This window comes from Mustelus asterias, chromosome 21, assembly GCF_964213995.1.
Source record: "Mustelus asterias chromosome 21, sMusAst1.hap1.1, whole genome shotgun sequence".
NCBI lineage: Eukaryota > Metazoa > Chordata > Chondrichthyes > Carcharhiniformes > Triakidae > Mustelus > Mustelus asterias.
This window is the reverse complement of record NC_135821.1, coordinates 5698000-5721034: the sequence shown is the minus strand read 5'-3', so window position 1 is coordinate 5721034 and position 23035 is coordinate 5698000. Positions and strand designations below refer to the sequence as shown.

Genomic DNA, 23035 nt, shown 5'->3' with positions numbered 1-23035 from the left:
GTAATTTCATTGCAGTGTTAATGTAAGCCTTACTTGTGACACTAATAAATAAACTTCTACTTTACAAATACTTCCTCTTTTGTTTTTGGGAATCTGATTGCATGTTGGGGAGTAATGAACGATGGTTGCTATTTCTGTTTCTCCCCCCTTCAGCTCCATAATGGGAGCACAGCTACCGGATGCCGGGATGACGGGGGATAAGCTGTGCCAAGAGGAGATGCAGAGCCTTATAGTCCTCAAGAATGAAACCAAGCTGGTCGTGGGGGCCTTCCTACGGAGGACAGTGATGGAAGCTGAGGCTGGCAAAGTTGGGCATGTTGGTCGTTACTACCACGATGCCAAGAAGTTCATCTCAAAGTAAGTCTCCCGTTCTGATACCAAAGACTTTCGGTGTCTCATTCAGGATTGGTGGTTAGGTGTAGGCATCCCTGTGTCCACTGTTCAGATTGTAGGATGTTTCTGGAGCCATTGTCCATCAAGTCACGCCATAACATTCGCACAAGAACCCAGAGCAATAACTGAGCTACTGTGGAAGTGTTAAGGGATTAAGAATGTTCCAGATATAGAATGGAATGGAGCCATTTATTTTTATATGGGGACATGGGCGTCGCTGGCCAGCATTTATTGCCCATCTTTAATTGCCTTTATTCAGAGGGCAGTTGAGAATCAACCACATTGCTGTGGCTCTGGAGTCACATGTAGGCCAGACTGGGTAAGGATGGCAGATTTCCTTCCCGAAAGGAACCAGATGGGTTTTTCCGACAATCGATAATGGTTTCATGGTCATCAGTAGATTCTTAATTCCAGATTTTTCTTTTTTAATCGAATTCAAATTCCACCATCTGTCGTAAGACCATGATGTGGAGATGCCGGCGTTGGACTGGGGTGAACACAGTAAGAAGTCTCACAACACCAGGTTAAAGTCCAACAGGTTTATTTGGTAGCAAATACCATAAGCTTTCGGATAAATACCATAAGCTTCTCAGCCTTTTGGCTAAGATCAAGTGTAGTATGGTCGGCAGCCCATGGTCGGCCGCACTTGGTTGAGGTCATTAGGTTACACTGAAGCTTCATATGTTTCATATGAAGCAATTTTTTAAAGCGGCATCTCGGCCTTTTGGCTAAGATGCAAATGAGCTCAAGTCTTGGAGGAGGAACCTCCCCCTTCTCCAATCAGCTTGGCTCATGTAGATCAGGCCCAGGACAGGGTGATTTGGTCGCTCGCCCTGTCTTGTCAGCCTGGATCTGAAATGTCTCAACTTGTTGAGACTCTGAATTGGATTTGATTTGATTTGATTGAATTGGAAAAGTATTTTTAAAAATATTTTTTTTTAAATACCATAAGCTTTCGGAGCGCTGCTCCTTCGTCAGATGGAGTGGAAATGTGCTCTCAAACAGTGCACATTTCCACTCCATCTGACGAAGGAGCAGCGCTCCGAAAGCTTATGGTATTTGCTACCAAATAAACCTGTTGGACTTTAACCTGGTGTTGTGAGACTTCTTACTGTGTAAGACCATAAGACATAGGAGCAGAATTAGGCCACTCGGCCCATCGAGTCTGCTCCCCCATTCAATCAAGGTTGATATTTTTCTCATCCCCATTCTCCTGCCTTTTCCCCATAACCCCTGATCCCCTTATTAATCAAGAACCTATCTATCTCTGTCTTAAAGACACTCAATGACCCGGCCTCCACAGCCTTCTGCGGCAAAGATTTCCACAGATTCACCACTCTCTGGCTGAAGAAATTCCTCCTCATCCCTGTTTTAAAGGATCGTCCCTTTAGCCTGAGGCTGTGCCGTCTAGTTCTAGTTTTTCCGACTAGTGGAAACATCTTCTCCACGTCCACTCTATCCAGGCCTCACGGTATCCTGTAAATTTCAATAAGATCCCCCCTCATCCTTCTAAACTCCAACGAGTACAGACCCAGAGTCCTCAACCCTTCTTCATACGACAAGCTCTTCATCCCAGGGATCATTCTTGTGATCCTCCTCTGGACCCTTTCCAAGGCCAGCACATCCTTCCTTAGATATGGGGCCCAAAACTGCTCACAATACTCCAAATGGGGTCTGACCAGAGCCTTATACAGCCTCAGAAGTACATCCCTGCTCTTGTATTCTATTGATGGGAGGTCAGGTAACTCCAGGTCAGAAGTGAACAGCACGAGATGATTGGCTCTCTCTTCCTGCATTCTTTCATGTTCCGTGGCGGGATTCGAACCTGGGTCCCCAGAACATTAGCTGAATTGCTGGATTAATAGTCTAGCGATAATACCACTAGGCCATCGCCTCCCCAATTAAAGAAACCAGGCAACACATCAAAAGAGCAGCCCCCAAGTAAAGTGAAAGCCCACAGGATCTAGGGGAATGCAGCAAATTGAATACAAAATTGGTCCAGTAATGGAAAACCAAGAGTAATTATTGATGGGTGTTTATGTGACAGGGAGGCCATTTCTAGTGGGGTTCCACAGGACTCAGATGCCTTGCTTTTGAATGTAAATGTCAGTGGAATATTCAAGATGTTTGCAACCGACATAAAAGTTGGCCGGGTGGAGGATAGCTGGAGACTGCAGGATTGGTTTAACAGAACGAAAAGTAGCAAATGGAATTCAACCGAGAGACGCGTGAGCTGAGGCATTTGGGGAGGTCACACAAGGCAAAGGATTGCACAATAAATGGGAGGATACTGAGATGTGTAGAGGAGGTGTGGAACCTCAGAGTGACTGTCCACACATTCCTGAAGGTAAGCAGGACAGGTTGATAAAGTGGTTGAGAAGGCAAATGGAATCCTTTCATTTATTAGCCAAGGTATAGAATATAAGAGCAAGATGGTGATGCTGGAAATAGGCATATATATCAACTATGAGAAGAGATTGGATAGGCATAGATTGTTCTTCTTGGATCAGAGGATGCGGAGGGGAGATTTGATTGAGATGTACAGGATTGTGAGGGGCCTGGATAGGGTGGATGGGAAGGGCCCTTTTATTTTGGCAGAGAGGTCAGTGCCTGGGGGCGTAGATTTAAAGTGATTGGTTGAAAGGTTAGAGGAGAGATGAGGAACAAATGTTTTCGCCCCCTGGGGGTGATGGGGGTCAGGAGCTTACTGCCCGAGAGTAGTCGAGGCAGAATTCCTCAGTTCATTTCAGAGGGGTGGCGCAGTGGTTAGCACTGCTGCCTCACAGCTCCAGGAACTTGGGTTCGATTCTCGACCTGGGTCACTGTCTGTGCGGAGTTTGCACGTTCTCCCCGTGTCTGCGTGGGTTTCCTCCGGGTGCTCCGGTTTCCTCCCACAGTCCAAAGATGTGTGGGTTAGGCTGATTGGCCGTGCTAAATTGCCCCTTAGTGTCAAGGGATTAGTAGGGTAAGTGTGTGGGGTTGCAGGAATAGGGTGGGATTGTGGTCGGTGCAGACTCGATGGGTTAAATAGTGGCCTCCTCCTGGATTCTATGTTTCTGTGTGGATTCTATGTTTCTGTGTGTCTGGATTTGCATCTTAAGTGCCGTAACCTGCAGGGCTATGGAACAAATGCTGGAAATTGGAATTAGGTGGACGGGAGAATACAGCAATATCCCAACCCTTGCCTGCACATCATACAAAACATAGCAAATAGAAGCAGGAGTAAGGCCATTCGGCCCTTCGATCCTCAAATCCTATTAACTCCTCCCACCTTGTTCCCACAATGCCCTCGAGCCCAACACATCTTTGGAAAGAAAGAATGGAACTTCAACTATGTAGAACCCTTCCTGACCTCATGAATTCCCAAGGCGTTTTACAACCATTGACTCCAAAATGGGTGCAGTGGAATCCCAAGCGGCATCGTAGTGATGACCAGGGGTTCCGTCTTAGTGATTGAGGGATAAATATTGACCAGGACACCTGAGAAAACCCCCCCCCTGATTTTCTGCCAATCGTGCTACGGGTGACGGAGGTCTCGGGGCACAGAGGGTGATATCCCTATCTCTGGGCCAGAAGCTGCAGGTCCCACGGAACATTGCCAGCCAATCAGGTTGATTCATAGAATCCCTACAGTGCAGAAGGAGGCCATTCAGCCCATCGAGTCTGCACCGACTCTCTGACAGAGAATCTTACCCAGGCCCTTTCCCCCACCCTATCCCTGTGACCTCACACACTTAGCATGGCCAATCCACCTCACCTGCACATCTTGGGATACTAAGGGGCAACTTAGCATGGCCAATCCACCTAACCTACAAATCTTTGGACTGTGGGAGGAAATCGGAGCCCCCGGAGGAAACCCACGCAGACACGGGGAGAACGTGCAAACTCCACACAGACAGTGACCCGAGGTCGGTTTTGAACACGGGTCCATGGCGCTGTGAGGCAGCAGTGCTAACCCGCTGTGCCACCCTGCTGCTTTCCCTCCTCGCCTTTCTGGGAAGCTACCGAACATGCAGCAATTTCCCTCCCTTGGCCATTAGTGCGATGTTCACATGGGTACTTTGTCCACTGATTGAATACCTTTTTGTTTTAAAGGACCCCCGAGGGCCAGGATGCTAACGTCACTGTGAAAACGCACGTGCGGCGCAAGTCGAATCAAAAAGGGACTTTGGAACGAGAAGGGGAGGAGAATAAGAGGAGCCTGAAGCGAGTGGAAGGAAGTGAGGACCACATCGACTGGGATTCAACGGACGAGGAAATCGCCCGGGCGGAGGAGAAAAAACATGGCTTCAGAACGACAATCAAGAAACTAATGCAGAGGCAGAAGAAGAAGAGCCCCAATGACTCTGACAAGAAGTCCAAGGATTCTTTAGATCTGCTAGAAGATCATGGATTGGTGAAGCCCACCAAAACTGATTCAAAGACCAACTCCTTGAAGAGACAGAAGGGCGCAAACCCTTTAATAGTCTGTACAACCGGATCAACGGATTCCGAGACCAAGGAAGGCGCTGCGGGGGAGGGTGGCAAGCACAAGAAGAGTAGCAGTCAGAAGTTTCGTAATCTGTTTAAGAAACACTCACAAGGCAAAGCCGAGGATTTTGCCCCAGAGAGAGACCAGGAGACAGAGCCTTCCTCACCGCGTCCCACCACCCTGCCCCTGATGACCGACCAATTGAACACCATGGATAATGGTGAGTGATTTGTCCTTCCCAGGACAGGTGGAACCATAGAAAATTACAGCTCAGAAACAGGCCTTTTGGCCCTTCTTGTCTGTGCCGAACCATTTTATGCCTAGTCCCACTGACCTGCACTTGGACCATATCCCTCCACACCCCTCTCATCCATGAACCCGTCCAAGTTTTTCTTAAATGTTAAAAGTGACCCCGCGTTTACCACTTTATCCGGCAGCTCATTCCACACTCCCACCACTCTCTGCGTGAAGAAGCCCCCCCTAATGTTCCCTTTAAACTTTTCTCCTTTCACCCTTAACCCATGCCCTCTGGTTTTTTTCTCCCCTAGCCTCAGCGGAAAAAGCCTGCTTGCATTCACTCTATCTATACCCATCAAAATCTTATACACCTCTATCAAATCTCCCCTCAATCTTCTACGCTCCAGGGAATAAAGTCCCAACCTATTCAATCTCTCTCTGTAACTCAGCTTCTCAAGTCCCGGCAACATCCTTGTGAACCTTCTCTGCACTCTTTCAATCTTATTTACATCCTTCCTGTAACTAGGTGACCAAAACTGTACACAATACTCCAAATTCGGCCTCACCAATGCCTTATATAACCTTACCATAACACTCCAACTTTTATACTCGATACTCCGATTAATAAAGGCCAATGTACCAAAGGCACTCTTTACGACCCTATCCACCTGTGACGTCACTTTTAGGGAATTCTGTACCTGTATTCCCAGATCCCTCTGTTCAACTGCACTCTGCAGAGTCCTACCATTTACCCTGTACGTTCTACTTTGATTTGTCCTTCCAAAGTGCAATATCTCACACTTGTCTGCGTTAAATTCCATTTGCCATTTTTCAGCCCATTTTTCTAGTTGGTCCAAATCCCTCTGCAAGCTTTGAAAACCTTCCTCACTGTCCACTACACCTCCAATCTTTGTATCATCAGCAAACTTGCTGATCCAATTTATCACATTATCATCCAGATCATTGATATAGACGACAAACAACAATGGACCCAACACCGATCCCTGCGACACACCACTAGTCACAGGCCTCCACTCAGAGAAGCAATCCTCCACAACCACTCTCTGGCTTCTTCCATTGAGCCAGTGTCTAATCCAATTTACTACCTCCCCATGTATACCTAGCGACTGAACCTTCCTAACTAACCTCCCATGAGGGACCTTGTCAAAGGCCTTGCTGAAATCCAGGTAGACAACATCCACCGCCTTCCCTTCATCCACTTTCCTGGTAACCTCCTCGAAAAACTCTAATAGATTGGTCAAACATGACCTACCACGCACAAAGCCATGTTGACTCTCCCTAATAAGTCCCTGTCTATCCAAATATTTGTAGATCCTATCCCGTATCACACCTTCCAATAACTTGCCCACCACCGACGTCAAACTTACTGGCCGATAATTTCCCGGATTTCTTTTGGAACCTTTTTTAAACAACGGAACAACATGAGCCACCCTCCAATCATCCGGAGCCACCCTCCAATCATCCGGCACCTCCCCCGTGAATACTGACATTTTAAATATGTCTGCCAGGGCCCCTGCAAGTTCAACACTAGCTTCCCTCAAGGTCCGTGGGAATACCCTGTCCGGTCCTGGGGATTTATCCACTCTGATTTGCCTCAAGACAGTGAGCACTTCCTCCCCTTTAATCTGTAAAGGTTCCATGGCCTCCCTACCAGTTTGCCCTATTTCCGTAGACTCCATGCCCGCTTCCTCAGTAAATACGGATGCAAAAAAACCATTTAGTATCTCCCCCATCTCTTTTGGTTCCATACACAGTCTACCACTCTGGTCTTCAAGAGGACCAATTTTATCCCTCACTATCCTTTTGCTCCTAACATACCTATAGAAGCTCTTTGGATTTTCCTTCACTCTGTCTGCCAAAGCAACCTCATGTCTTCTTTTAGCCCTCCTGATTTCCCTCTTAAGTAGCTTCTTGCACTTTTTATACTCCTCGAGCATCTGATGTGTTCCTTGCTGCCTGTACATTTCATACAACTCTCTCTTCCTCTTAATCAGTGTTACAATCTGCCTCGAGAACCAAGGTTCCTTATTCCTATTTACTTTGCCTTTAATCCTGACAGGAACATACAAACTCTGCACTCTCAAAATTTCTCCTTTGAAGGCCTCCCACTTTCCATTTACATCCTTACCAGAGAACAGCCTGTGCCAATCCACACTTCCCAGATCCCTTCTCATTTCATCAAATTTGGCCTTTTTCCAGTTCAGAACTTCAACCCGAGGACCAGATCTATCCTTATCCACGATCAGGTTGAAACTAATGGCATTATGATCACTGGATCCAAAGTGTTCCCTCACACTCACATCCATCACCTGCCCTAACTCATTTCCCAATAGGAGATCCAATATCGCATCCTCTCTAGTTGGCATCTCTATATACTGATGTAGAAAATTCTCCTGAACACATTTTACAAACTCTACCCCATCTAAACCTTTAACAGTATGCGAGTCCCAATCTATATGTGGAAAATTAAAATCCCCTACTATCACAACTTTGTGTTTCTTGCAGTTGTCAGCTATCTCTCCGCTGATTTGCTCCTCCAATTCTCGCTGACTATTGGGTGGTCTATAATACAAGCCCATTAATGTGGTCATACCTTTCCTGTTTCTCCGCTCCACCCATAGGGCCTCTGTAGACAAGCTCCCTAATCTATCCTGCCTGAGTACCGCTGTAACATTTTTCCTGACCAACAGTGCCACCCCCCCACCTTTTATCCCTCTGCCTCTATCCCGCCTGAAACATTGGAACCCTGGAACATTGAGCTGCCAGTCCTGCCCCTCCTGTAGCCAAGTTTCACTAATGGCTATAATGTCATATTTCCATGTGTCTATCCACGCCTTCAGCTCATCTGCCTTCCCCACAATACTCCTGGCATTGAAATAGACACACCTCAAAAAATTATTTCCACCACACTCTACCCTTCCATTTGTGATTTTGCTTGAACTAACCTGTCTTTTTACCCCTGCTCCACTATCTGCTCTGGCACTTTGGTTCCCATCCCCCTGCAAATCTAGTTTAAACGCTCCCCAATAACACTCGCAAATCTCCCTGCAAGTATATTGGTCCCCTTGTAGTTTAGGTGTAACCCGTCTCTCTTGTACAGGTCCCACCTGCCCCAAAACCCTGTTTGGAAACTTCTTCAGAGATGAGACCTTTTCTTCAAGACTTGAAAGGGGTGGCACGGTGGCACTGCTGCCTCACAGTGCCAGGAACCCGGGTTCAATTCCTGGCCTCGGGTCACTGCCTGTGTGGAGTTTACACGTTCTCCCTGTGTCTGCATGGGTTTCCTCCGGGTGCTCCGATTTCCGCCCACACTCCAAAGATGTGCAGGTTAGGTGGATTGGCCATGCTAAATTGCCCCTTAGTGTCCAAAGGTGTGCAGGTTAGGTGGATTAGCCATGCTAAATTGCCCCTTAGTGTCCAAAGGTGTGTAGGTTAGGTGGATTGGCCATGCTAAATTGCCCCTTAGTTTCCAAAGATGTGCAGGTTAGGTGGATTGGCCATGCTAAATTGCTCCTGAGTGTCAGGGGGATTAGCAGGATAAACACATGGGGTTCCTTGAATAGGGCCTGGGTGGGGTTGTGGTTGGTATTAACTCGATGGACTGAATGGCCTCCTTCTCTACTGTCATGATTCTGAGCCGCATAAGGAGATATCAGGGTGGGTTGGCCCAAGATTTTAAGGAGTATCATTAAGGAAGGTTAGAGACGGGGAGAGATGCAGTGAGGGATTTTCAGTGGTAAAGGCGTGGCTGCTAAGGATGGAGCGACTAAAATTGAGGATGCCAGGATTGCGGAGTGTTGTGAGGACGGGGGGTGGGGGGGGGGGGGATGTGACAGAGTTGGGGTGGGTCCAAGTGTGGCCACGGTGGACTCGCCCCAACCATGGTTAGCACTGCAGCCTCACAGCGCCAAGGACCCAGGTTCGATTCCCAGCTTGGGTCACTGTCCGTGCAGAGGCTGCACGTTCTCCCCGTGTCTGCGTGAGTTTCCTCCGGGTGCTCCGGTTTCCTCCCACAGTCCAAAGGTGTGCAACCAGTGAGACCAGAACTAGGGCATATATATTCATTTATTTATTAGTCACAGGTAGGCTGACATTAACACTGCAATGAAGTTAGTGTGAAAATCCCCTAGTCACGAATAAATCCAGTAGAGAATTCGGGGGAAACTTATTTACCCAGAGACTGGTGAGAGTGTGGAATTGGCTACCACAGGGAGTGGTTTGTGGCTAACTATATTTTAGTTCAGAAGAGTGAAGGGGCGACTTGAGTGTAGTCTATAAGATGATGAACAGTGGTTAACACTGCTACATCACAGCGCGCCAGAGAGCTGGGTTCGATTCCCAGCTTGGGTCACTGTCTGTGAGGAGTTTGCACATCCTCCCCGTGTCTGCGTGGGTTTCCTCCGGGTGCTCCAGTTTCCTCCCACAGTCCAAAAGATGTGCTGGTTAGGGTGCGTTGGCCGTGCTAAATTCTCCCTCAGTGTTACCCGAACAGGCGCCGGAGTGTGGCGACTAGGGGATTTTCACGGTAACTTCATTGCAGTGTTAATGTAAGCCTTACTTGTGACGCTAATAAATAAACTTTATGAAAAAAAGAACAGTCTCAACAAGGTGGACGTAGAAAGCACGTTTCCTCGTGTGGGTGAGTCCAGAACTAGGGGGCACTGTTTTTAAAATTAGGGGTCGCCCTTTTAGGATACAGATGAGGAGACATTTGTTTCTGAGGGTTTGTGTGACTTTGGACCTCTCTGCCTCAGAAGGTGGTGGAGGCGGGTCACTGAATATTATTAAGGCGGAGGGAGAAAGATTCTTGTTGGGCTCGGGAGTCAAAGGTTAACAGGGGTAGATGGGAATGTGGAATTGAGTCACAAACTGGTCAGCCATGATCTTATTAAATGGCGGAGCAGGCTCAAGGGGCCGAATGGCCTCCTTTTGCTTCTATTTCATATGTTTGTAACATTGATGCATAAGGCTTGCCTGCAGAAGGCAGAGAGTGGTTGTAGATGGGTCTTTTTCTGAATGGAGGTCGGTCACCAGTGGAGTGCCCCAGGGATCTGTTCTGGGACCCTTGCTGTTTGTCATTTTCATAAATGACCTGGATGAGGAAGTGGAGGGATGGGTTGGTAAGTTTGCCGACGACACGAAGGTTGGTGGTGTTGTGGATAGGTTGGAGGGATGTCAGAAGCTGCAGCGTGACATAGATAGGATGCAAGACTGGGCGGAGAAGTGGCAGATGGACTTCAACCCGGATAAATGTGTAGTGGTCCATTTTGGCAGGTCAAATGGGATGAAGGAGTATAATATCAAGGGTAAGACTCTTAGCAGTGTAGAGGATCAGAAGGACCTTGGGGTCCGGGCCATAGGACTCTTAAATCGGCCTCGCAGGTAGAGGAGGTGGTTAAGAAGGCGTATGGTGTGCTGGCCTTCATCAATCGAGGGATTGAGTTTAGGAGTCAGGGGATAATGATGCAGCTATATAAGACCCTCGTCAGACCCCACTTGGAGTACTGTGCTCAGTTCTGGTCGCCTCATTACAGGAGGGATGTGGAAATGATTGAAAGGGTGCAAAGAAGATTTACAAGGATGTTGCCTGGATTGGTTGGCATGCCTTATGAGGATAGGCTGAGGGAGCTCGGTGTTTTCTCCTTGGAGAGACGAAGGATGAGAGGTGACCTGATAGAGGTGTACAAGATGTTGAGAGGTATAGATCGGGTGGATTCTCGGAGGCTTTTTCCCAGGGCTGAAATGGCTGCTATGAGAGGACACAGGTTTAAGGTGCTGGGGAGTAGGTACAGAGGAGATGTCAGGGGTAAGTTTTTCACTCAGAGGGTGGTGGGTAAGTGGAATCGGCTGCCGTCAGTGGTGGTGGAGGCAAACTCAATAGAGTCTTTTAAGAGACTTCTGGATGACTACATAGGACTTAATAGGATTGAAGGTTATAGATAAGCCTATATATAAGCCTAGGTAGGTAGGGACATGACCGGCGCAACTTGTGGGCTGAAGGGCCTGTTTGTGCTGTATTTTTTCTATGGTCTATAGGGGGAAGTTGAATAATACTGAACAGCCTGGATAGAGTGGACGTGGGGAAGATATTTCCATTAGCCAGAGAGACTGGCATCCGAGGGCACAGCCTCAGAGTAATGGGATGACCCTTTAGAACCGAGATGAGGAGGAATTTCCTCAGCCAGAGGGTGGTGAATCTGTGGAATTCATTGCCACAGAGGAGGCCGGGTCATTGAGTGCATTTAAGACAGAGATAGATAGGTTCTTGATTGATAAGGGGGTCAAATATTACGGGGAAAAGATGGGAGAATGGGGTTGAGAAACTTATCAGCCATGATATGGGGCGGCACGGTGGCACAGTGGTTAGCACTGCTGCCTCACAGCGTCAGGGGCCCCGGTTCGATTCCCGACTTGGGTCACTGTCTGTGTGGAGTCCGCACGTTCTCCCCGTGTCTGCGTGCATTTCCTCCGGGTGCTCCGCTTTCCTCCCACAGTCCAAAGATGTGCAGATTTGGTGGACTGGCCGTGCTAAATTGCCCCTTAGTGTCAGGGGGACTAGCTAGGGTAAATGCATGGGGTTACGGGGATGGGGCCTGGGTGGGATTGTGGTCGGTGCAGACTCGATGGGCCTCCTTCTGCACTGTAAGATTCTATGATTGAATGGCAGAGCAGACTCAATGGGCCGAATGGCCTAATTCTGCTCCTATATCTTATGGTCTAATAAAGACATGAGGGAGAATGGAAGAGAAGGGTCTGTTGGGTGAAGGGGTTGGGCGAAGGCTCATATGCAGCACTAAACTGGCATGAATGAGATGGGTCAAATGTGCTGTAAATCTTTGTATTCCAGGGAATAAGCGACCCGGTGTTTGGCTGCAATAAGAGTGACCAAGTAAATAGATACCATTGTGATTTCTGTTACAACTGGCGAGTCACACAGACCAGACACTGGGTCACACTGGGTCATATCGGAACAGAGGGAGGTCATTCATTCTTTTAGTCTATTCTCTCATTCAGTTAAGTTCGTTAATGAAGTACTGTTGAAGAATAGTCAGTGTTGTAAATGTACGAAATGAGGTGACCAGTTTGTGCACAGCAAGATCCCACAATTGGCAGTAATCGGGGAGGCAGTGGCGTAGTGGTATTGCGGCTGGACTAGTAATCCAGAGAACTGGATAATGTTCTGGGGACCCGGGTTCGAATCCCACCACGGCAGGTGGTGAATTCAATAAAAAAGTATTTGGAATCTACTGATGATCATGAAACCATTATCGATTGTTGGAAAAACCCATCTGGTTCACTAATGTCCTTTAGGGAAAGAAATCTGCCGTCCTTACCCGGTCTGGCCTACATGTAACTCCAGAGCCACAGCAATGTGGTTGCCCTCCAAGGGCAACTAGGGATGGGCAATAAATGCTGGCCAGCCAGCTATGCTCATGTCCCATGAAATAATTTTTTTTCTATTCATTTGGGGGACATGGGCGTCGCTGGCTGGGCCAACATTTATTGCCATCCCTAGTTGCCCCTGGAGGGGCAGTTAAGAGTCAACCACATTGCTGTGGCTCTGGAGTCACATGTAGGCCAGACCGGGTAAGGACAGCAGATTTCCTTCCCTAAAGGGCATTAGTGAACCAGATGGGTTTTTGCGACAATCGACAATGGGTCATTAGTAGATTCTTAATTCCAGATGTTTTATTGTTGAATTCAAATTCCACCATCTGCCGTGGTGGGATTCGAACCCGGGGTCCCGGAACATTAGCTAAGTTTCTGGATTAATAGTCTAGCGATAATACCACAAGACTATCACCTCCCCCAAATTTAAAAAAAAGAGATTGAGGGATAGGTATTGGCTACAGAAAACTCTCCTTCTGCCCACTTGCCAAACAGTGAGGGGACAGGCCTAGTGCAAAATACAAAACCTCCAGCAGTGCACCACTCTCAATTCTGAACTCGAGTATCAGCCTGGATTTTGTGTCTGGAGTGGGATTTCAACACCAGGTTAAAGTCCAACAGGTTTATTTGGTAGCACAAGCCGCTAGCTTTTGGAGCACTGCTCCTTTGTCAGGTGAGTGGGAGTTCTGTTAACAAACAGGGCATATAAAGGCAAAAATTGAGTTTGTGTCTTTATATGTCCTGATTGTGAACAGAACTCCCACTCACCTGATGAAGGGGCAGCGCTCCGAAAGCTAGTGGCTTGTGCTACCAAATAAACCTGTTGGACTTTAACCTAGTGTTGTGAGACTTCTTACTGTGCTTACCCCTGTCCAATGCTGGCATCTCCCCATCGTGGGATTTCAACCCAGATCCTTCTGAGTCAGGCGGGTGGGTCAGCCAGTGCTTTCACCTGTGGCTACATCTGAGCCTCTTGTATGTGTGTTTCGCGGTCACGTATCGCTCTCTCGGCCCTCTTGTCGATACCGTTCAACTCTAACCTTTCACCGGCCCTTTCTTTGTTGTTTGCAGGATCCAACAAAAACAATGATGTGGAATTCTACTCGAAGGTGGCAAAGAAGCTGGATAAATTGGCACAGCAGTACTGTGCACAGACTGGCATTGACCGATTGACCCCAAGCCTTGAGAGTGTTGGCCTAGAAAATGGTAAGTGTTGTCTGGGACATGCTGGGAGTGGGGGAGTGGGCGGTGGTAGTAGTGGAGGGACCTCGGGAAACGGATGGGGATCTTTCTGAGAGCCAAGGTGAGGGAAGGGGGAGGAACACAAGGGATAGGATCACGGAGGCACAGTGTTTAACACTGCTGCCTCTCAACGTCAGGGACTCTGGTTCAATTCCGGCCTCAGGTCACTGTGCAGAGTCTGCACATTCTCCCCCCGTGTCTGCGTAGGTTTCCTGCGGGTGCTCCAGTTTCCTCCCACACTCCAAAGATGTGCGGATTAGGTTGATTGGCCATGCTAAATTGCCCCTTAATGTCAGGGGGATTAGCAGGGTAAATATGTGGGGTGACAGGAATAAGGCCTGGGTGGGATTGTGGTCGGTGCAGACCCGATGGGCCAAATGGCCTCCTGTAGGGACTCTATGATCCCAAGGATGTGTGGGAAAGTAGGTTAACCAGATTGACGGCACGGTGGTTAACCTCACAGCGCCAGGGACCCAGGTTTGATTCCAGCCTCGGGTGACTGTGTGGAGTTTGCACGTTCTCCCTGTGGGTTTCCTCCGGGTGCTCCGGTTTCCTCCCACACTCCAAAGATGTGCGGGTTGGTTGGTTTGGCCATGCTAAATTGCCTCTTAGTGTCCAAAGATGTATAGGTTATGTGGATTGGCCATGCTAAATTGCCTCTCAGTGTCCAAAGATGTATAGGTTATGTGGATTGGCCATGCTAAAGTGCCCCTTTGTATCCAAAGATATGCAGGTTGGGTGGATTGGCCATGCTAAATACATGGGGTTAGGACAAAGGGAAGGCCTGGGTGGGTCGGTACAGATTCGACGGGCTGAATGGCCTCCTGCTGTACTGTAATGATCCTCTGATTGAATGCTCCTACTTAACAGACTCTTTTTAAAAAATAGATACGGGAGAGTTTAATTTTGCTCGGGGAGCAAGGTTCTGAAAGAACAGATAACTCCAACCTCCCAGCCAATCGGAGCCAGTGCAGAGGTTTGTGAGTTGGATATCCCACCCGATAGGCTAGTGTGGGCATGGAGGAGTGGCTGGCCTGGATAGGAATGGCCCCAAATTCACCCAGGATGCGTCGGTTCACTTCTCACCATCTGACGTCTGCTCTCACTGAATTTCTTTAGTGAACAATAACTTCCACCAGAACGCGTTGAGCGACAAGGAGAAGATGATTGAGAAAATTGTGCTGTTGCTGCAACAACAAGGCGATGGAATCAACGAGAAGGTGAGAGGCAGCGACCCTGCCTGAGGGGGGGTGCGGTCGGCAAAACCCCTCGGTGTCCAAAACCCAAATCCAATGGAGCCCAGAAGTGACCTTTTCCAACTCTCAAAAGCTTCGGGAATGCTTTTAGTGTTCAAACGTTCAGGATGTCATGGAAACTCTCGGCAAAGAAAGATCCCATCATTTGCCGCGCTCTCTCTGCAAAAGAGCAGTTGTGTTTAGGCCACAGGTCTTTGTCTGTAATCCTGTCAACTCCTCACCCCCCAAATACATGCCCCAACTCTCTCTGCGCGACATGGTGGCACAGTGGTTAGCACTGCTGTCTCACAGTGCCAGGGACCCGGGTTCAATTCTGGTCTTGGGTCACTGTGCGGCGTCTGCATGTTCTCCCCATGTCTGCATGGGTTTCCTCCGGGTGTTCCGGTTTCCTCCCACAGTCCAAAGATGTGCAGGTTAGGTGGATTGGCCATGCTAAATTGCTCCTTAGTGCCCAAAGATGTGCAGGTTAGGTGGATTGGCCATGCTAAATTGCCCCTTAGTGCCCAAAGATGTGCAGGTTAGGTGGATTGGCCATGCTAAATTGCCCCTTAGTGCCCAAAGATGTGCAGGTTAGGTGGATTGGCCAAGCTAAATTGCCCCTTAGTGCCCAAAGATGTGCAGGTTAGGTGGATTGGCCATGCTAAATTGCCCCTTAGTGCCCAAAGATGTGCAGGTTAGGTGGATTGGCCATGCTAAATTGCCCCTTAGTGCCCAAAGATGTGCAGGTTAGGTGGATTGGCCATGCTAAATTGCCCCTTAGTGCCCAAAGATGTGCAGGTTAGGTGGATTGGCCATGCTAAATTAACAAAGAGTCATCTGGACTCGAAATGTCAGCTCTTTTCTCTCCTTACAGATGCTGCCAGACCTGCTGAGATTTTCCAGCATTTTCTCTTTTGGTTTCAGATTCCAGCACCCGCAGTAATTTGCTTTTATCTTCACAATGTAAGATATTGACAAAAAGAACTGGTAATAGAAGGTCCGGTACAGTAAGGAAGGAGGGATGCAAGATGTTATTTTGAAATGTGTATGTGGTTTAAGTTGAAACGGGCTCTGTGTTCAATGTTACTCTCTCTCTCTCATAGATAAAGGAGGACCCAGTTCTCCAGCGGACGGTCAGTCGGATGTCCTACCGGAGCTTCTCCCAGCTGGTGGACGTTTTCACGGCCAATGTGGAAGAGCAACACCAGGGTCCGACCACCAGCCCCGAGCTCACCAAGATCGCACTGACCATGGAGCTGACGCGGAGAGTGGCCGGGATCAGCAGTCACCCGGTGCAGCAGTTGATGGGATACAGCATGCAGTACATGGACATGTTTGTGCCCTGGTTACAGGAGAATGGCGGCTGGGTGAGTGAGCAATCAAATAAAGAACTGTTGTCCCTCTCCCGGGCTTTGATTTGATTTATTATTCTCACAAGTATTGGGATACGGTCAAAAGTATTGTTTCCATAGAATCGATACAATCCCTACAGTGCAGAAGGAGGCCATTCAACCCATCGAGTCTGCACCAACAACAATCCCACCCAGGCCCTATCCCCGTAACCCCACATATTTACCCTGCTAATCCCTCCAAGCTATGCGTCCCGGGACACTAAGGGGCAATTTACCACGGCTAATCAACCTAACCTGCACATCTTTGGACTGTGGAAGGAAACCGGAGCACCCGGAGGAAACCCACGCAGACACGGGGAGAACGGTGGCACAGTGGGTTAGCACTGCTGCCTCACAGCACCAGAGACCCGGGTTCAATTCCCGGCTCGGGTCATTGTCTGTGCGTAGTCTGCACATTCTCCCCGTGTCTGCGTGGGTTTCCTTCGGGTGCTCCGGTTTCCTCCCACAGTCTGAAAGACGTGCTGGTTAGGGTGCATTGACCCGAACAGGCGTCGGAGTGTGGCGGCTAGGGGATTTTCACAGTAACTTCATTGCAGTGTTAATGTAAGCCTTACTTGTGACTAATAAATAAATTTAACTTTTAACTTTAATGTGCAAATTCCACACAGACAACAACCCAAGCCAGGAATCGAACGCGGTTCCCTGGCGCTGTGAGGCCGCAGTGCTAACAGACAAAACATACCATTCATAGAGTACATAGTGGTGAAGGAAAGGAGAGGGTGCGGGATGTGGTGGTACAATCATAGCTAGGGTGTAGAGAAAGATCAACTTAATATAAGGTAGGTCCATTCAAAGGTCTCATGGCAGCAGGGAAGAAGCTGTTCTTGAGTCAGTTGGTACATGACCTCAAACTTTTGTACCTTTTACCTGACGGAAGAACGTCAAGGAGAGCATGTCCCTCCACGCCGACGCTATAGTTAAGAAAGTCCACTCAGAAGGCTAAGGAAATTTGGCATGTCAGCTACGATTCTCACCAGCTTTTACAGATGCACCATAAAAAGCATTCTTTCTGGTTGTATCACAGCTTGGTATGGCTCCTGCTCTGCCCAAGACCACAAGAAACTACAAAGAATCATAGAATCCCTACAGTGCAGAAGGAGGTCATTCAGCCTATCAAGCCTGCACCAAGAACAATCTCACCTCGGCCCTATCCCCGTAACCCCACATATTTACCCTCCTAATTTCCCTGATACTAAGGGGCAATTTATCATGGCCAATCAACCTAACCCACACATCTTTTGAACTGTGGGAGGAAACCGGAGCACCCGGAGGAAACTCACGCAGACACGGGGAGAACGTGCAAACTCCACACAGACAGTGACCCAAGGGTCGTGAGTGTAGCCCAATCCATCACGCAAACCAGTCTCCCATCCATTGACTCTGTCTATGCTTCCCGCTGCCTCGGCAAAGCAGCCAGCATAATTAAGGACCCCACGCAGCCTGGACATTCTCTCTTCCACCTTCTTCCTTTGGGAAAAAGATACAAAAGTCTGAGGGCACATACCAACATCAAATGTGGTAGTCCAGTTGCACTCTGCAAGTTCCCTTAAGCAGTGCATATTATCAATGCCCAGCAACCTGTGTGCTTTCGGTGAGGGTGGGTGGACGTGTGAGGGAGAAAAGTTGGCTCGGACCATCAGGAGAACTGACCTCCTAATAGCGCCAATGGAGTTTCGACACCCACCTCCATAGTGCAAAGGGGCCTCAGCCAAAAGGTGACGCCCAATAATGCAGCATTGATATGTCAGTTCAGATCATGTGACCAAGCCTATATGGACTGCATGGTAGCACAATGATTAGCACTGCTATCTCACAACGCCAGCAATCTGGGTTCGATTCCAGCCTCGGGTCACTGTCTGTGTGGAGTCTGCACGTTCTCCCCATGTCTGCCTGGGTTTCCTCCGGGTGCTCCGGTTTCCTCCCACAGTCCAAAGATGTGCAGGTTAGGTGGATTGGCTGTGCTAAATTGCCCCTTAGTGTCCAAAGGTGTGTAGATTAGGGGGATTAGTGAGGTAACTGCATGGTTTTATGGAGATAGCACGGGGGGGGGGGGGTGCTGGTGGGAGGGCCTGGGTAAGATATTCTCTTGGAGAGTTGGTGCAGACTCGATGGGCCAAATGGTCTCCTTCTACACAGTAGGGAATCTATGACTGATGCGGAGGTAAGAGCACTGTGAACAAAGTCAAACGAGTGTCTGAGCTAAATTTACTTCACATATACAGTGGGCGGCAGCACAGTGGTTAGCACTGCTGCCTCATAGCGCCAGGGACCCGGGTTCGATTCCCGGCTTGGGTCACTGTCTGTGTGGAGTTTGCACGTTCTCCCCGTGTCTGCGTGGGTTTCCTCCCACAGTCTGGAAGACGTGCTGGTTAGGCTGCATTGGCAGTGCTAAATTCTCCCTCAGTGTACCCGAACAGGCGCCGGAGTGTGGCGACTACGGGATTTTCACAGTAACTTCATTGCAGTGTTAATGTAAGCCTACTTGTGACTAATAAATAAACTTTTTAAAAGGAAGTTGTGGGTGCTCATGTGAGCATCAGCAATGTGGGCTTAGACCATAAGACATAGGAGCAGAATTAGGCCACTCGGCCCATCGAGTCTGCTCCGCCATTCAATCATGGCTGATATTTTTCTCATCCCCATTCTCCTGCCTTTTCCCCATAACTCCTGATCCCCTTATTAATCAAGAACCTATGTATCTCTGTCTTAAAGACACTCAATGACCTGGCCTCCACAGCCTTCTACGGCAAAGAGTTCCACAGATTCACCACTCTCTGGCTGAAGAAACTCCCCCTCATCTCTGTTTTAAAGGATCGTCCCTTTAGCCTGAGGTTGTGCCCTCTGGTTCTAGTTTTTCCTACTAGTGGAAACATCCTCTCCACGTCCACTCTATCCAGGCCTCGCAGTATCCTGTAAGTTTCAATAAGATCCCCCCTCATCCTTCTAAACTCCAATGAATACAAACCCAGAGTCCGCAACCGTTCCTCATACGACAAGCTCTTCATTCCAGGGATCATTCTTGTGAACCTCCTCTGGACCCTTTCCAAGGCCAGCACATCCTTCCTTAGATATGGGGCCCAGAACTGCTCACAATACTCCAAATGGGGTCTGACCAGGGCCTTATACAGCCTCAGAAGTACAATCCCTACTCTTGTATTCTAGCCCCCTTGACATGAATGCAAACATTGCATTTGCCTTCCTAACTGCCGACTGAACCTGCACGTTAACCTTAAGAGAATCTTGAACAATGACTCCCAAATCCCTTTGTTTGACCAAATTTATTCAAACTCCTGTTTCTCATCTTCCGACAGACGATGGTGCTACCTCTGGACGATGTATCTGAGCACCAGATTGACTGATGTCCGGCGAGCAAATGGGATTAACCTAAAACCTCAGAGCTTCGAGGAAGGGAGAGCTGGCTTCTGGGTGTGGCCTTTGCCGAGAAGGAAGGAGTCGAAAGTACTTTTCAAATCAGGAAACCTCCCGACATGTTAAGCGGGGCTGTAGCCATGGAACAACTGACACCCAATGCTGCTGCAAGTTTGAGCTAAGTGACCAAATGAAGGACAAAGCAATCTGACTACCTTTTTTCTCTGACGTTACCTAAAGAGACATTTGGTAAAACTCCATCCGTTTTCATGTTTACTGGCTTTGCTGTGACACACAGTTGTATTTTATACAGGTGAATTGGTGATGCATTCTACGCCACCTGTAACTTGACATTCATTTTTCTAAAGAAACAACTTACCTCTCCTAAAATCCAAAGCTGCTTTGAACCAAGTTGTTCCGATTTTATACAACCTTCTAATTATTGATTTCGTATCGTATCAGTGGAGAAAAGTTGTGTCGTACAGGTTGGCCAGTCAATGGTCCACTGTTTTCCGCTAACGATATCATACATTGATCGTAGAACTAGAACGTTGACGAGCACTGTAGGAGGCTGTTCAGCCCATCGTAACTGTGCTGGCCGGGAGAGAAGGAACTATCCAGCCTAACCCGCTTCCCAGCTTTGGTCCATAGCCCCGTGGTTTGCGCAACACCCAAATATATATGTTTTTAAAATGGTCATTTTGTAAAGCAGAGTTTGAGCACCACTGAGAAAAAGAGACATGCTCTCGAAACTTTCCATCTTGCACTCATCAGAGCACTTTGCAAGAATACCAAAGCTCGAAACCTTTCTTGCCACGGTGGTTAGCACTGCTGCCTCACAGCGCCAGGGACCCGGGTTCGATTCCCGGCCTCGGGTCACTGTCTGTGCAGAGTCTGCACGTTCTCCCCGTGTCTGCGTGGGTTTCCTCCGAGTGCTCCAGTTTCCTCCCACAGTCCAAAAGACGTGCTGGTTAGGGTGCATTGGCCACTGCTAAATCCTCCCTCCCGTGTATCCGAACAGGCGTCGGAGTGTGGCGACTGGGGGATTTTCACAGTAACTTCATTGCAGTGTTAATGTAAGCCTACTTGTGATATTAATAAATAAACTTTCACTTTTTCCCTTTTGAGATTTGGCACCTGACCTGATGAGTGCGAGGCGGAAAGCATCAACAGCACGTCTCCTTTCTTCGGCAGTAGCTTTTGAAGAGCGAGGGACCTTTCTGCCTCTACAGAACAGGGGATGCAAGGGGACAGGCTGAGACCAGAGCTATAACTTCATAAGCGGATCAGAGGTATCGAGGGGAGAGGGAAAAATATACGTTGAAGCATGGAAACCTACCTCATTCTCTCATCCGTAGATTTAATGAGAGTATTAATTGTCAGAATGTAAAGGTTGTGGGGCTTTTAATTTTGGCTTTTAACAGTGTAATGTGACTGGGTTTGGTTGGTAAGTGCTGATAGTCCATACCATGTGTGGTCTGTTGTGAAATCAAACCAGCAAAGTTCTGCAACCTGGGTACTTAGAATGCATCACCACTCTGCAGCTATTTATTAATCTGTTGCTGTATAAATATGGAGAAAGCAAGGGAGATGTGAGGTGGCGTTATTTAGTTTAGGGTTGGTACAGTACAGGATGGGGCAGCGACATTCGCGATGAACACCTCCCAAAGCTGGCACGTTTCGCTGTTGGCACTGGGGCGCATTTATTTTCAAATGCTGCTTTTTCCTCCATTGGTTTTTCCCCAATCTTCGCCTTCCTGTGTATAAAGATTTGTTGCGTATGTCGTATTCCCAATGGGGACGCAGTCGCGGAAGTTGATCTCTCGTTGCCGGTCCGTTTAGACAAGCTGTAGATCCCACGTTGGGGCACTGCTACCCAAGCTGCTGACACGGCCGAACCTTTAACTTGCACAATCCCCTCTCTGGCCTGGAAATTCAAATCTCAATCTACAAAAAGACAGTCGTAGCAATTGGGTTGAGTAATTCTGCCGGGTTGATTATCTCCACCGGCATTGGACTGGGGTAAACACCCCAGATGGCTCTTAACTGTCCTCAGGGATTATCTTTGCTGGCAGCAGAGTGTGGTTGATAGAGATCGCAGGCCCTACCTGAATACTGTAAATGGTAAATGACCAACATTTTCATGGGGAGGCAGTGGCGTAGTGATATTATCACAGCACTAGTAATCCAGAGACCCAGGGTACTGCTCTGGGGGCCCCGGGTTCGAATCCCACCATGGCAAACGGTGAAATTTGAATTCAACAAAAATCTGGAATTAAATATCTAATGGCCATAAAAATCAATTTGGTTCACCAATGCCCCTTTTAGGGAAGGAAATCTGCCATCCTTACCCGGTCTGGCCTACATGTGACTCCAGGCCCACAATGCAGGGGAGGCGATGGCCTGGTGGTATTATCGCTCGACTATTAATCCAGAAACTCAGCGGGTGTTCTGAGGACCCGGGTTCGAATCCCGCCACGGCAGATGGTGGAATTTGAATTCAATAAAATATATCTGGAATTAAGAATCTACTGATGGCCATGAAACCATTGTCGATTGTCGGAAAAACCCATCTGGTTCACTAATGTCCTTCAGCGAAGGAAATCTGCCGTCCTTACCCGGTCTGGCCTACACGTGACTCCAGAGCCACAGCAATGTGGTTGACTCTTAACTGTCCTCAGGGTTGGGCAATAAATGCCGGCCCAGACAGCGACGCCCACATCCCATGAACAACTTTTTTTTTAAAAACTCTTTTCACATGCCAATGTTCTGATGTTCCAGTTATTACAGTTCATATGCCAAAGTCTGCCAGAGCAGGACTAAATTCTTGGCCTTTCAACAGTTGACTGATGATCGTGAAATCATTGTCGATTGTCGGAAAAACCCACCTGGTTCACTAATGTCCTTTAGGGAAGGAAATCTGCCGTCCTTACCCGGTCTGGCCGACATGCGACTCCAGAGCCACAGCAATGTGGTTGACTCTTAACTGTCCTCAAAGGGTAACTAGGGATGGGTAATAAATGCTGGCCAGCCAGCAATGCCCATGTCCCCCAATTGGGCAGCAGGGTGGCGCAGTGGGTAGCACTACTGCCTCACGGCGCCAGGGACCCGGGTTCGATTCCCTGCTTGGGTCACTGTCTGTGTGGAGTCTTTATGCTCTCCCTGTGTCTGGGTGGGCGGGTGCTCCGGTTTCCTCCCACAGTCCAAAGATGTGCGGGTTAGGGTAGATAGGCCATGCTAATTGCTCTTAGTGTCAGGAGGACTAG

General features: G+C 48.4%; 1 protein-coding gene across 1 annotated transcript; it reads left to right on the top strand.

Moving 5' to 3' along the window:
* Positions 1–257: 257 nt before the first annotated feature.
* LOC144509059 (uncharacterized) lies at positions 258–22709 on the top strand. Its single transcript, XM_078237369.1, has 6 exons — positions 258–357; positions 4489–5084; positions 13583–13717; positions 14873–14973; positions 16092–16355; positions 19712–22709. The coding sequence occupies exons 1-6, from the start codon at positions 287–289 to the stop codon at positions 19757–19759; spliced, it is 1215 nt and encodes a 404-aa protein (XP_078093495.1). The 5' UTR covers positions 258–286; the 3' UTR covers positions 19760–22709.
* The last annotated feature ends 326 nt before the right edge of the window (positions 22710–23035 follow it).

Bases quoted from the DNA above. Each gene is read 5' to 3' on its own strand.
- LOC144509059 (XM_078237369.1), top strand. From the start codon at position 287: ATGGAAGCTGAGGCTGGCAAAGTTGGGCATGTTGGTCGTTACTACCAC. The intron at 5,085-13,582 runs GTGAGTGATTTG...TGTTGTTTGCAG, and splicing joins ATTGAACACCATGGATAATG to GATCCAACAAAAACAATGAT. The intron at 13,718-14,872 runs GTAAGTGTTGTC...GAATTTCTTTAG, and splicing joins GAGTGTTGGCCTAGAAAATG to TGAACAATAACTTCCACCAG.